Genomic DNA, 11910 nt, shown 5'->3' with positions numbered 1-11910 from the left:
TGATTTCTGTTTTATGCTGGGTTCTGTTTCACTCATTAGATTCACATATCCAGTGCAGCCTCGCTGCCTTCTTCAAAACTGTTTTTGGTCTATTTTTCTTAGAGCATCTAGCTGGAGCGTAATGAAGCTGTGGCTTAAACTTGAATACTTCACTCATATGGAGAATTAAGTTTCTCAAATCGCTCCAACTCAAGATTTAATATTGGAGATGAGAGCTTTATCCTGGTGTGTCAAGAGATTTGTGATGATTAAGTACTTACAGCTCTTTCTGAGCACTTCCACACCAATGTGGCTGCAGGAGCCCTGTGCACCCCTGGCGACAGCTGGCATAGATTTGCACCACAGCAGTCACATTTCATTAATCACAGCTTTCACTCCTGTTGAGCCAAAGAAGAGTCTAGACTCCACTTTAATGTGATGTTCCGGGCGATGCCATCAGTCCATGACATGACATGTGAGCAAAAACCTCTGCTATCTCTGAGCTAGACTTTGCTTGGCTGAGTGTGTTACTGTTTCAGTGTTTATCTTAATGGATTATTATATGCCTAAAATATTTATGGACATGAATTTGTGAAAACTCCAGTGATAGTGAAGGACAGGGAAGCCTGGTGTGCTGCAGACCATAGGGTCGCAAAGAATCAGACACGACTGAACAACTTAAGATTTAAGTAAAAGAAACAGGGCTATATGTAGTCACCATACCTTTTTTTAGTCTCATAATAAATATACAAACCCTTAGTCAATGACTTCTGGTTTTCTCACATTAAAACAGTACTTTGTGGGCTGGGATAAAAGGAAGGGAATATATGTATATTTATAGCTGATTCATGTTGCTGTACAGCAGAAACCAACACAACATTGTAAAGCAATTATCCTCCAATTAAAAACAAATTTAAAAAACAAAACAGCACTTTGACTACTTATAACTGCTTCTTCCCCCCACAGACTAGGAGCTGAAGGCAAGGAAATTGCACGTACCAGGGTAAAGACTGGTGGATGAAAGGGCTGCTCAAGAGACTATGAAAAGGCTGGTGGAAGAATCTTTTAGGCAGTGAATTCCTGCACCTAAACTGAACCCATCCAGGATGCAGTCTGACACAAGTGAGCTCATTAGGCCCGAGCATCACTGCCCGGGCTCTAGGACAGAATACAGTAAATGGATCCTTACTAGGCTGAGGGGAGAAAGTGTCCCTGAAATGAGGCAGGAAGATAAATAGAGAAGACTCCACCTGTCATCCAGCTGGGATAATTGCCCAACAAAGTAACCATTCAGACTCCACTAAGGGATCATGGTATTTCTCCCCATGCAGATGGTCTATTCTAAGACACCATGAAACAGAAAAGCAAGAACCGCCAGCAGTATCCCAGCAAAGCTTCTCAAAGAGAAACAGTGACTGGAAGAAAAACCGGATTAAAGGGAGTCATCATCAAAATAACATAAATCTTTTATTGAAAGTCACTTTATTGATGTTACAATGAGAATAACATAGAAAACCGTGGTACCTTATTAGCTTCAGAAGTGAATACTAATAAAATTGTGCCAGAAATTTGAACCTTAAGTTAGAGTGACCTATAAAAACAGCAAGATTTTATTTACCTACAGTAAAACAACTTTATAACTTGAACAGCCATGACACAAATCACACTTGATCTGGAAAGCAGTTGCCATATATTTCAGTTGCTGTTTGCCAAAACCCAGTAGTAACGTTTAAAGTAGCTTAAGAACCCGAAGTGCAGGGTAGCAGAGAGAACAGAATATTAAAATGAAGCCAAACTATATACACCTAATTATCTGATTACTGAAAGTGAAACTGTGCTGCCATTAACACTTTCCCATAAAGTGGCTTCCACTTCCTGTAGATGGGACATTACCCCTTGAAGATGACAGATGTGGAAAACACTAGTGCAGACCTACACTGGCTAACATATAACTGCTATGTTTAGGTGAAAAAGCTGTTTCTAAAGGAAGTTGTATTTTTGTAATGCTAAATTGGAGGGGCAAGTCTCTTCTACCAAGTTAAAAAAGGAGCACATGCTTATTATTCTGAACTAACATTTAAGCACTTTTGAAGTTAGTGTTAAAAAAAAATTGTCTTCCATACAAAACAAAGATGTTGGGTTATTTTTTTCCCATTAAAAAGACTAGCTATAGAATCACAGTTTGATTTTGTGCTGGATTAAAAAAGAAAAGTGGGGTTTCTCATCAGGCAGTGATACAAGTGTATAATTTAGCAAGGACTCTTGTATTATCACTGAATCAATGAATTTAATTTCTGTCAGCACTTTCTGTATTGTGTCATCTGGTTTAACTTAGCACCGCTGTGTTTAAAGATTTGGGGGCTATTTGCATTTTTAAGGGCTTGATCATCAAAACACAAATCCATATCTGAAACTTCATAAAAGAAAAAGCTAAGCCCTAAAGGAAATATAGATTGGTATTATATGCATATGTATTTTCAACTTGAGAGGAAAACGCCCTTTTCTTCATAAACTCATAAATTCTTCAAAAAGTGTATTGATGGTTTTGTAAGCACATTATCTTAACATTTGGTAGTCTCATTGTATGCCTTTTTGTAAAAAAAAAAAAAAAAAATACACTTTTTCTCTGGTTTTGATTTCAGGGATACCAAAATATGAAATGATGATGTCCGTAAGCCAAACTCCTGCAGCCTTTAAGCACCTCCAGATACCATACAGGTTCTATGAAAAATGGAACAGGGACAGGCCACACCAGTCCCTGGCGCATTGTGAGTGGACAGTGAGGACTACACAGCCAATGCTCAGTAAAGCTACAAAGCACACAGATCTGCCCTAATCACACAATACACATCACCAGTGGCCAACCTGTGCTCTTCTGAGCTCTCCCTGAAGCTCTCCATCCTGCTCCTTCCCAGGGCTAACTGCCCCATAACCTCCCAAGGCTCGCTGTTTCTTACCTGCCCTCCAGCCTGAAGCACACCCTGAGAACCAATTTCTTGGTGACGTCCCAAGTTGCACAATCCATGCCCAGATGTGAACGGAAGGCTAAACATGCCCCCTCCCGATTCTGTGCCCCCAGTGGTTCCATGAGTGCCAGTCCAGGCAGAGGGACTTTGGAAGTAGAAAGGGTCTGGAAGCATCTCGCAAACCCACAGTGAGAATGCTTTTGGTGTGTCAGATTCGGGATAAAAAGGACAAAAATACTAGGCAGCTTTTTGTTCCGTTTCTGACTGTTTTCTCCTTATAAACTGAACCAGAAAATGCTCCATTTGGGGTATTCTGACAAGCTGACAAGCAGAAATACCCGATTTCTAAGACCCATCTATCTTTGTTTGCTCTGTCTCTGCAGGCATGCTGGAAAATTCCTCTTGGAATTAAAAGCACCTGCCCAGGGAGCATATGCTATGAGCCTGTGCCAAAGGTTCCCAGCAGGTGTTGCTGCCTCCACCCCCACCCCACCCCCACCCCAACATAAAGAAGCGGATAGGCTTCTGCCTGTCAGCTAATTTTCAGGAGCACAGTCTCAGCACCTCACAATCTCAAAAACACAGGAAGCTGTTCGCGAAAGTTCTTAGCTGTCTCATGCTGGAGGAAAGTTGCTGCCTCCAAAATCCAAATAGTCTTATCCATTCAGAAACTATCTCAGAGGAGAAAAAATTTAAAGGTTGAGCCTCTAATTAAATCCTATTCCATAGAAATGTTTGCTTCGTATATTTTAAGCTAATAGAATAAGAAATTGACTCCACTTACTCATTTATCTGGAGAAGGCAGTGGCACCCCACTCCAGTACTCTTGCCTGGAAAATTCCATGGGCAGAGGAGCCTGGTGGGCTGCAGACCGTGGGGTCGCCAAGAGTCAGACACGACTGAGCGACTTCCCTTTCACTTTTCACTTTCATGCATTGGAGAAAGAAATGGCAACCCACTCCAGGGTTCTTGCCTGGAGAATCCCAGGGACAGGGGAGCCTGGTGGGGTCTATGGAGTCGCACAGAGTCCGACACGACTGAAGCCACTTAGCAGCAGCAGCAGCACTCATTTATCAGTTTTAAAGGAAACACAGACGAGGAGGGGAAGACATTTAGGAGCATTAAAAAGTAGACATTATGCTGCAAATGGGAGTCAGACGTTTCATGTAAAATTCTTGTCAATTTACCAACTGGTACCTTTGTATTTAAAATAACGCTGCCCAGGGACTTACTTGGGGACCAGTGGTTAAGACTCAGGGCTTTCTGTGAAAGGAGCACGGGTTCCCCCTAGTGGCGAAATAAGGTCCTACATGCCGCTTGGCCAAAAAAAAAAAAAAAATTGCTTCCCATAGCACAGCGTCCTGTAACGGGGTGGTGTCCTACTGGGCTGTGGAGGGGCTAGCCTGCCTCCCTTCACTCTCTCACTGCCTTTATTCAGTGGCCCTCTTCCCATATTCCTGGCAAGCTACTCGGTAAATTCCAGTAAGTTCCTTTAAATTTAAATAAAGTGAAATAAAATAGTCTTCTCTTTAGGTAAGGAATTATTACCATGTTGAATAACACAAGGAAATATTTAAAGCACTAAATATATGTTTATATTGGAACTGACTCATTGGAAAAGACCCTGATACTGGAAAAGATTGAAGGCAGGAGGAGAAGGGGACAACAGAGGATGAGATGGTTGGATGGCATCACCAACTCAATGGACATGAGTTTGAGGAGGCTCCGGGAGTTGGTGATGGACAGGGAAGTCTGGCATGATGCAGTCCATGGGGTAGCAAAGAGCTGGACACAACTGAGCGACTGAACTGAACTGAAATACATATGTTAAAATAGAATTATATGACAACAGGAAGAAGGGCTGAGATCAATAAATGAGCAAATGATTTTGAAACACTAAAAATGAACAAAAATTTAAGTATTTCCTCTGGGTCATAGGTAACTATAAAATGTAAAGGAGAAAATCTTAAAAGGTAAAGGAGCCACAAGAGATCTGAGACAATGGACAGGATTAAATTATGCAAATCTTCAAGGGATCAACAGAAAAAAGAGATGTAAGACTGGAATTCAAACATAGTCTTTCTGTGGAAGTGCACACAATACCTGATTTTATCTTTTCAGCAACTTCTTTTAGAAACCCTATTGATGTTACTCTCAGAAATCTATACTAGATTGACTTTATGTAGTAACACAATTTGGAAAGCCTTTTCAAAGCAAGGGGACAGGGCAGTGGGCAGGAGAGAGAAACTGTAGTATCACTTAGAGCACCTATATATCATGCTGAAAAATAGCTTTGGCATTTTAACCTTACATTTACTTTATTAGTCAACTTTTTTTTTTTTTTAAGGAAAAACACTGTATTTCTTTAAAAGAAAAAAAATACAGCAACCACAGATTGTGAGCCCTCCTGATGCTGCAATGTTTGAGCAGTTTATCCCTTTCCACAGATTGCTTGTGGCCTACAGGCCACTTTCTAGCTGGGAAACTCCAGAGGAGTATGCCACTTCCTCCCTAAAGAGTGGCTGAACACGGAGCCAGTTCATCTGACTAGTAAGTTCCTTCAGGGCTCCGTGATACCATACCTCTGTTGACACTCTTAGTGGAGAACCATGTGTTGCTTTAAATCAGAGTATATTGCACTATAATGACTATGGATAGATTGAAAATCTCAGGCTGCAAAGCTGTCTGATCTGAAGTCTTATCTATGCACAAAACTTTAGAAAGAGAGGGAAAAGGCATACAATGGGACACAAAGGCCAAAATTTGCTTTTCCCTGCTTTTCATAATGGTCCTATAGTTGAGTGAGGGGTATAAACATTAGTTTCATGATGCAAACTGCTATGTGGCCTCAAAGTTCCTCTCCAAAATAGATACTAAAAAAAAGAAGAATGCTGTGCTTGTGTTTACTGCCATGGCTCCATTCTCTTTGTTTCAGTGGATGAACAGTCATAAATATTTAGATTCAATACATCTAGAATGCCAACCATGAGTACACAAATAGGGAATTCTCACTACTCACCACTGAAATTATATATGTGTCAAAGAACGCTGCAAATGGCTCTAAGGATGTTTATACATTCCTAGATGAGTAGAATCTAGAATAAAACATTAAAAGTCCTATAAAATCATAGTCTCTCTGCAAATGAAACTCTTTTCATTCAGTTCCATATGAAGGTTATTATCGAGGAAGATGACTATAAATTGTATACCTCTAGAGCAACCATGTCTCCCAAAGGCAGAAATAATGATTTTTCACTTGAAATAATAATCTTCATGTAAAAATAGAGAAAATGAGGAAAGAGAGAGAAAGGTAAAGGGGATTCATTGACTACATGGCTAATCATTTGTGGATTCTTTCAAATAAGGGATGTGTAACCATAACTAGGAAGCATATTTACATGAGGTACCTTACATTCAAATCTATAAACTCTTTTATAGTCAAAATAAAACTTCTAACATTAGCTTTTATACACTCAGTACCAGAAAACATTCAGTGCACATTAAAGTGATCTTGGTCAAAAGCCACTTTATTTGCTACATCTTTAAATCTGTCTGCCCTCCTGTCCTTAGTTTGAGCCATGTGGCAACATCACCCAACACCCACTCGAACTTGAGTCTGATGGATCATTTTATTGTGGTCTCGACAATCACATCCCTTCCTGTCATGAAAAATGCTGCTTATACGGTATCATTTGGGATAATTAAATTGCTTTACAAATGTTTTCAAAGACTTTCAGAAGAGAGGTCCATTATAGAAGACATAAACAGATAGAGTAGAAAATGCTGCCTTCTAATGGGGTCCTTCAGTTTGGGACTCCAAGATGATTATACTTAAGAGATGAAATGGGTTTTGTTCTCGGACACTACTGGCAGAGATCAAACTTACAGGATATTTCTGAAATCTTGTCTGCAGATTCCATTCCTCTCAAGAAAAAGGAAAGAAAATAAGGAAATTCAGAAGTACTCTTCCCACTTAAGCATTTGATTGATCCCATCCATTTCTGAGCTCACTAAGTTAGCCTCTGGAAAGAAGTCTTCTTTAAGAATGATAGAGCCGCAGGATGATAGCTATGGAACTTTGGTTTTAAACTGGGGGATTTAACAGAGATTTCTCACTACTCTATGGATTAAAAAAAATAGAGAGTTCAGGACATCAGATGCTTCCCCATGCCAGCTGTTTGGGTAACCTCACAGTTGCTCACTTCTGTGGTTTTAGGTCTCTTTGAACCCTCTGTAGTCTGTTGAGGCTTCCCAGCCCACCTCATAGAACCTTCATGTCTTATTTACAAATCACTGCAGAATGACTTGTTGGGACTCACATCCCACTGGTGATAAATACCCTTAATAAACTGTGTAAAAGTTGTTTTTTTAAAACAAGTCATTCACATCACAGATAAGGGTGGCTAAAAAGTTTTTTTAAAGAATAAAAGTTTAGGCCACAAAGGGTTGGAGTATTGGCAAGGTGGGAGTTACTAACGCATCAGCAGCCGTGGTCTCCTGTGTCTTTGGTGCACTTTGATCTCAGCAGGACACACTGCTGTGGGGCTCACAGGCCCCCTGGGGTGAGACTAGCAGATGTGCTCTGGTAGCGGAAAAAGAACAGCTGCTGAGGCAGGCACTGTAGCCCCCAGAAAGAAGATGGACCTGCTGGAGGATCCCCAGGGGCCAGCCAACAGGCAGTAGAGCGCCTGGAGGCAGGAAGCAAGCTGTGGAGGCCCTAAGTTTGGTTGGACATTTTGTTTACTTGTTCAATAAAACTACCTCCAGACTGCGCACACTTTAAAAGGCTAGCACATGGTTTGGACAAACATCAATTAAGGGGAGACACACATACAGCCCTGATCACGATATTTACAACATCGTCTGATTATAATCTTCAAAGAACAGTTGATGGATGACAATGACGTGACTGTGACTGATTGTTTTTAGGCATTTGGCAAAATACACTTGTGTGTAACAGCTGCTTTTTTTTTTTAAATTTTAAAATGTTTACATATGTACAATTGTCCTTGTATGCTGATATAAATATGAAAAGTAAAAAAAGAAAAAAGAAAAATACATGTTTACAGTTAGCATATGGGATATTGGCCTCTCAAGCTTTAAAGTCCTGCAGAAGAAATCCTATATGCCTTAGCCCTGCATGCTAGTTTCTATTGTGGGATGTTGTTTCCTTAAATGTCGAAAACAATAAACAGAAGCTTCATGCACATAGCATTGCTGACTTTCTACAATGAGGATGTGCTTCAGAATGTCAAGTTCTGAATCCACTATTGTCCCTTAGTAACTTGCTACATTTGGGTCATGTGAGTTAATGTTAGTGATATTTCTACATCTATCTGTCATGCGGATTATCCATTAACATACCAGTACCTTTGTTGTTCCATGTTATAGTGTAACATTTCAGTGGTCCTTTTCATGGTTCAGTTAAATCCTAAGCCAATGACAAAAAGAAAATGGTATCCAGATGTGAAGCTTGGCTTCCTCTCCTCTGTGGCTTCTCAGAGATGTTTTCGAATTGTCTGAAGAGCAGATAGATTTGCAGTGATTCCATGAGGCTGGGTTTGTATAAAAGTTGAAGTAAACAGTTTCCATGTTATCACATGTAAACAGCTGATCTTAAATGGATGTCTCCCATAGCTGCAACAGAGAAAAGCAAAACTTCACATTGTGAAAGCAAGAAACAGATGCATTCTGAGCCACAATGATGAAAAAGGTCCAGTGATTCCATCTGTGCTGATGTGATTGTGGATGTGAAGTCTTATCGATACATAAAATAAACAACCTAATTTTTAGCTCTCTCTTTCCTCTAAGCCTGAGTCTCAACCTTTCTAACAACGGCCCCCTTTTAATACCAAAAAAAAAACAACAACAACCGTCACAGCCTCATTTAAATTACTTGAAATTGTGAATAAATTAAATATGGTATTAAAGGAATAAAAGGTACAAAAGGTATAAAGGTATAAAAGGAATAATTTAAAATATTATTTTTTAAAACTACACGTACCCTTGTTTTCCGCAAGATTCTAATACAGTCATCTAGAATAGCAGTTCTCAACCCTGCTGTACATTTCATTCATCTGAGGACATTTTGAAAATTCCATAGCCTAGACAGCACACCATATCAACTAAATCCAAATTGCTCTGGGTGAAACTCAGGCATCAGCATATTTTTAAAAGTCTTTCAGACAATTCTGTTCAAAGCTGAGAACTATTGGCCTTAGAAAAGTGTGAGCCCATTAGTACCACCACTGCCTACTTAAAAACCATTGCTCTAGGCCTGTGGTCAGCTATACAGGCTCCAAATCCATTGCTATCCCCTAAACAATAGCCGCTCTCAGGAGCTGACACATCAGAGTAGAACAATGCATCCAGGGCAGGAAGTCAGTTCCCTAATTCCCTCCTTTCTTCCCTCTCCTGGCCTCCGCCTCCATTTCTTTACAGCAGCCCTATTCATATCTAATTTCTAAAATGTTCAGAAATAGCCTTAATGGACTGAAAACAAGCTTGGCGTGATCAAAGAGAAGTGCCATTCAGTTCACTAGAGAAGGAAGACCAACTTTAAAAGAAGAAAAAAGAAATCAAACTGACAAAATACGTTTCCAGGCAATACGATCTGGGTATAATCATTATGGACATGAATAAAGAAAGCTGAGATCAGAGTGATATCAGCTGCACCCAATTTCCATCCAAATTCCATTTTTACAGGAGATCTGGGGCATATCATAGTAGGATACCTAATGGGTTTCTGAGTCGGGGAGAAGGAGAAATAGCTGAGGAACTAAGTGGGCGTTTCTCTACAGATTTTCTTAATATGTTCTCTTGACTCTTCATGGAAATATTCTGTTATCTGTTTTAGGTCTGCTTTATATGTCCTTTTCATTAAAAAAAAGACACGAAATCTCCCAACTGTGAGGATCTCTGCTATGGATGACACCTGTTGATGGAGACAAGTTATAATGAATAGTTAGCCAGGAGGTCTGCACGGCATCTGAGGGAGAGAAGATCTCATCGTCTGACGCCCTGACGATGGTGCAAAGTAGAAAAGAGTTCAGACTTCAGCTTCAGTGAGCCCAGTTTCTTCACAAATGGTTAAAAAGATTAAATATTGAGTTACAGCTCACATAAAGAAGAGAAGAGCAAAGGAATGACACTGGGAAAACCTGAAGGCCACGATTAATCCAGTGAGGAAAGAGGGGCAAAGAATTGCCAAGCCATCATCACTTTTAGGAATAGGCATGACCTGGGCTGTATCTGGATAGCTGTCACAGAGGGGTTGATGACAGACAGAACTGCTTGTTACACTGTCCACAGCCCACGAAGACATCCCAGAGACAGAGGTTGCCTGTACTGTAGGGGTCTGCTACATGATCACGTGACCATTCCACAGTGGATGGGACCAAGCAGACCTTTCACACCATGTCCCCAAGGCGACATTCTTCACAGCCACCCCGTTCAGCCTGGAGATAAGGTCATGGGCCAGCCATTTCTTGTGAGTGGGGATGTCATTTCCATGGGCTCTCATATGGGAACATCCTCAAAAACCCACACCCTAGCATGACAACAGGTGAGTGAATACCCCAGCTAGACAAAAGAAACAACGATGTAGAGTTTATCAGGGAGAAAATGTGGGGTGTTCTACTTCAACAGTTCCCTGAGGAGGGAAGGAATGACATCACCTAAGGTTTCATTACCACATACTTAGGTCACCAACAACTGGATGCCTACTCACAACTCTTTTTTTTTTTTTTTTTTTTAGGGACAGAAAGCTGAGTGATGAGAATCTGAGTTATCTTTTTTCTTTCCATCTTTTACCATTTCCTATCTTAACATATGTAGGTAATTTTATGTATGGTGAGTAAAACACCATTGATGGTGTTTAAAGTCGTGTGGATCACAATAAACTGGAAAATTCTGAAAGAGATGGGAATACCAGACCACCTGACCTGCCTCTTGAGAAATCTATATGCAAGTCAGGAAGCAACAGTTAGAACTGGACATGGAACAACAGACTGGTTCCAATAGGAAAAGGAGTACGTCAAGGCTGTATATTGTCACCCTGCTTCTTTAACTTATATGCAGAGTACATCATGAGAAATGCTGGGCTGGAAGAAGCACAAGCTAGAATCAAGATTGCCGGGAGAAATATCAATAACCTCAGATATGCAGATGACACCATCCTTATGGCAGAAAGTAGAGAGGAACTAAAAAGCCTCTTGATGAAAGTGAAAGAGGAGAGTGAAAAAGTTGGCTTAAAGCTCAACATTCAGAAAACAAAGATCATGGCATCTGGTTCCATCACTTCATGGGAAATAGATGGGGAAACAGTGGAAACAGTGTCAGACTTTATTTTTGGGGGCTCCAAAATCACTGCATATGGTGATTGCAGCCATGAAATTAAAAGACACTTACTCCTTGGAAGAAAAGTTATGACCAACCTAGATAGCATATTCAAAAGCAGAGACATTACTTTGCCAACAAAGGTCCATCTAGTCAAGGCTATGGTTTTCCCAGTAGTCATGTATGGATGTGAGAGTTGGACTGTGAAGAAAGCTGAGTGCCGAAGAATTGATGCTTTTGAACTGTGGTGTTGGAGAAGACTCTTGAGAGTCCCTTGGACTGCAAGGAGATCCAACCAGTCCATTCTGAAGGAGATCAGCCCTGGGATTTCTTTGGAAGGAATGGTGCTAAAGCTGAAACTTCAGTACTTTGGCCACCTCATGTGAAGAGTTGACTCATTGGAAAAGACTCTGATGCTGGGAGGGATTGGGGGCAGGAGGAGAAGGGCACGACAGAGGATGAGATGGCTGGATGGTATCACGGACTCGATGGACGTGAGTCTGAGTGAACTCCGGGAGTTGGTGATGGACAGGGAGGCCTGGCGTGCTGCAATTCATGGGGTCCCAAAGATTCGGACACGACTGAACGACTGAACTGAACTGAACTGAACTGAATCACTTCTTAACAA

The 11910-nt window shown here is 40.8% G+C and overlaps 1 protein-coding gene across 1 annotated transcript in view; it reads right to left on the bottom strand.

The window, feature by feature from the left end:
* Positions 1-6454: 6454 nt before the first annotated feature.
* ADAM22 (ADAM metallopeptidase domain 22) overlaps positions 6455-11910 on the bottom strand; it is a 235196-nt gene continuing 229740 nt past the window's right edge. Inside the window, exon 31 of the mRNA XM_040259774.1 lies at positions 6455-8582. Coding sequence (XP_040115708.1) covers positions 8562-8582 — 21 coding nt within the window. The 3' untranslated portion in view covers positions 6455-8561. The remainder of the gene's footprint in view (positions 8583-11910) is intronic.

This window comes from Oryx dammah, unplaced genomic scaffold (genome assembly GCF_014754425.2).
Source record: "Oryx dammah isolate SB20612 unplaced genomic scaffold, SCBI_Odam_1.1 HiC_scaffold_18, whole genome shotgun sequence".
NCBI classification, from domain to species: domain Eukaryota; kingdom Metazoa; phylum Chordata; class Mammalia; order Artiodactyla; family Bovidae; genus Oryx; species Oryx dammah.
This window is presented reverse-complemented; position numbering and strand designations above follow the sequence as displayed.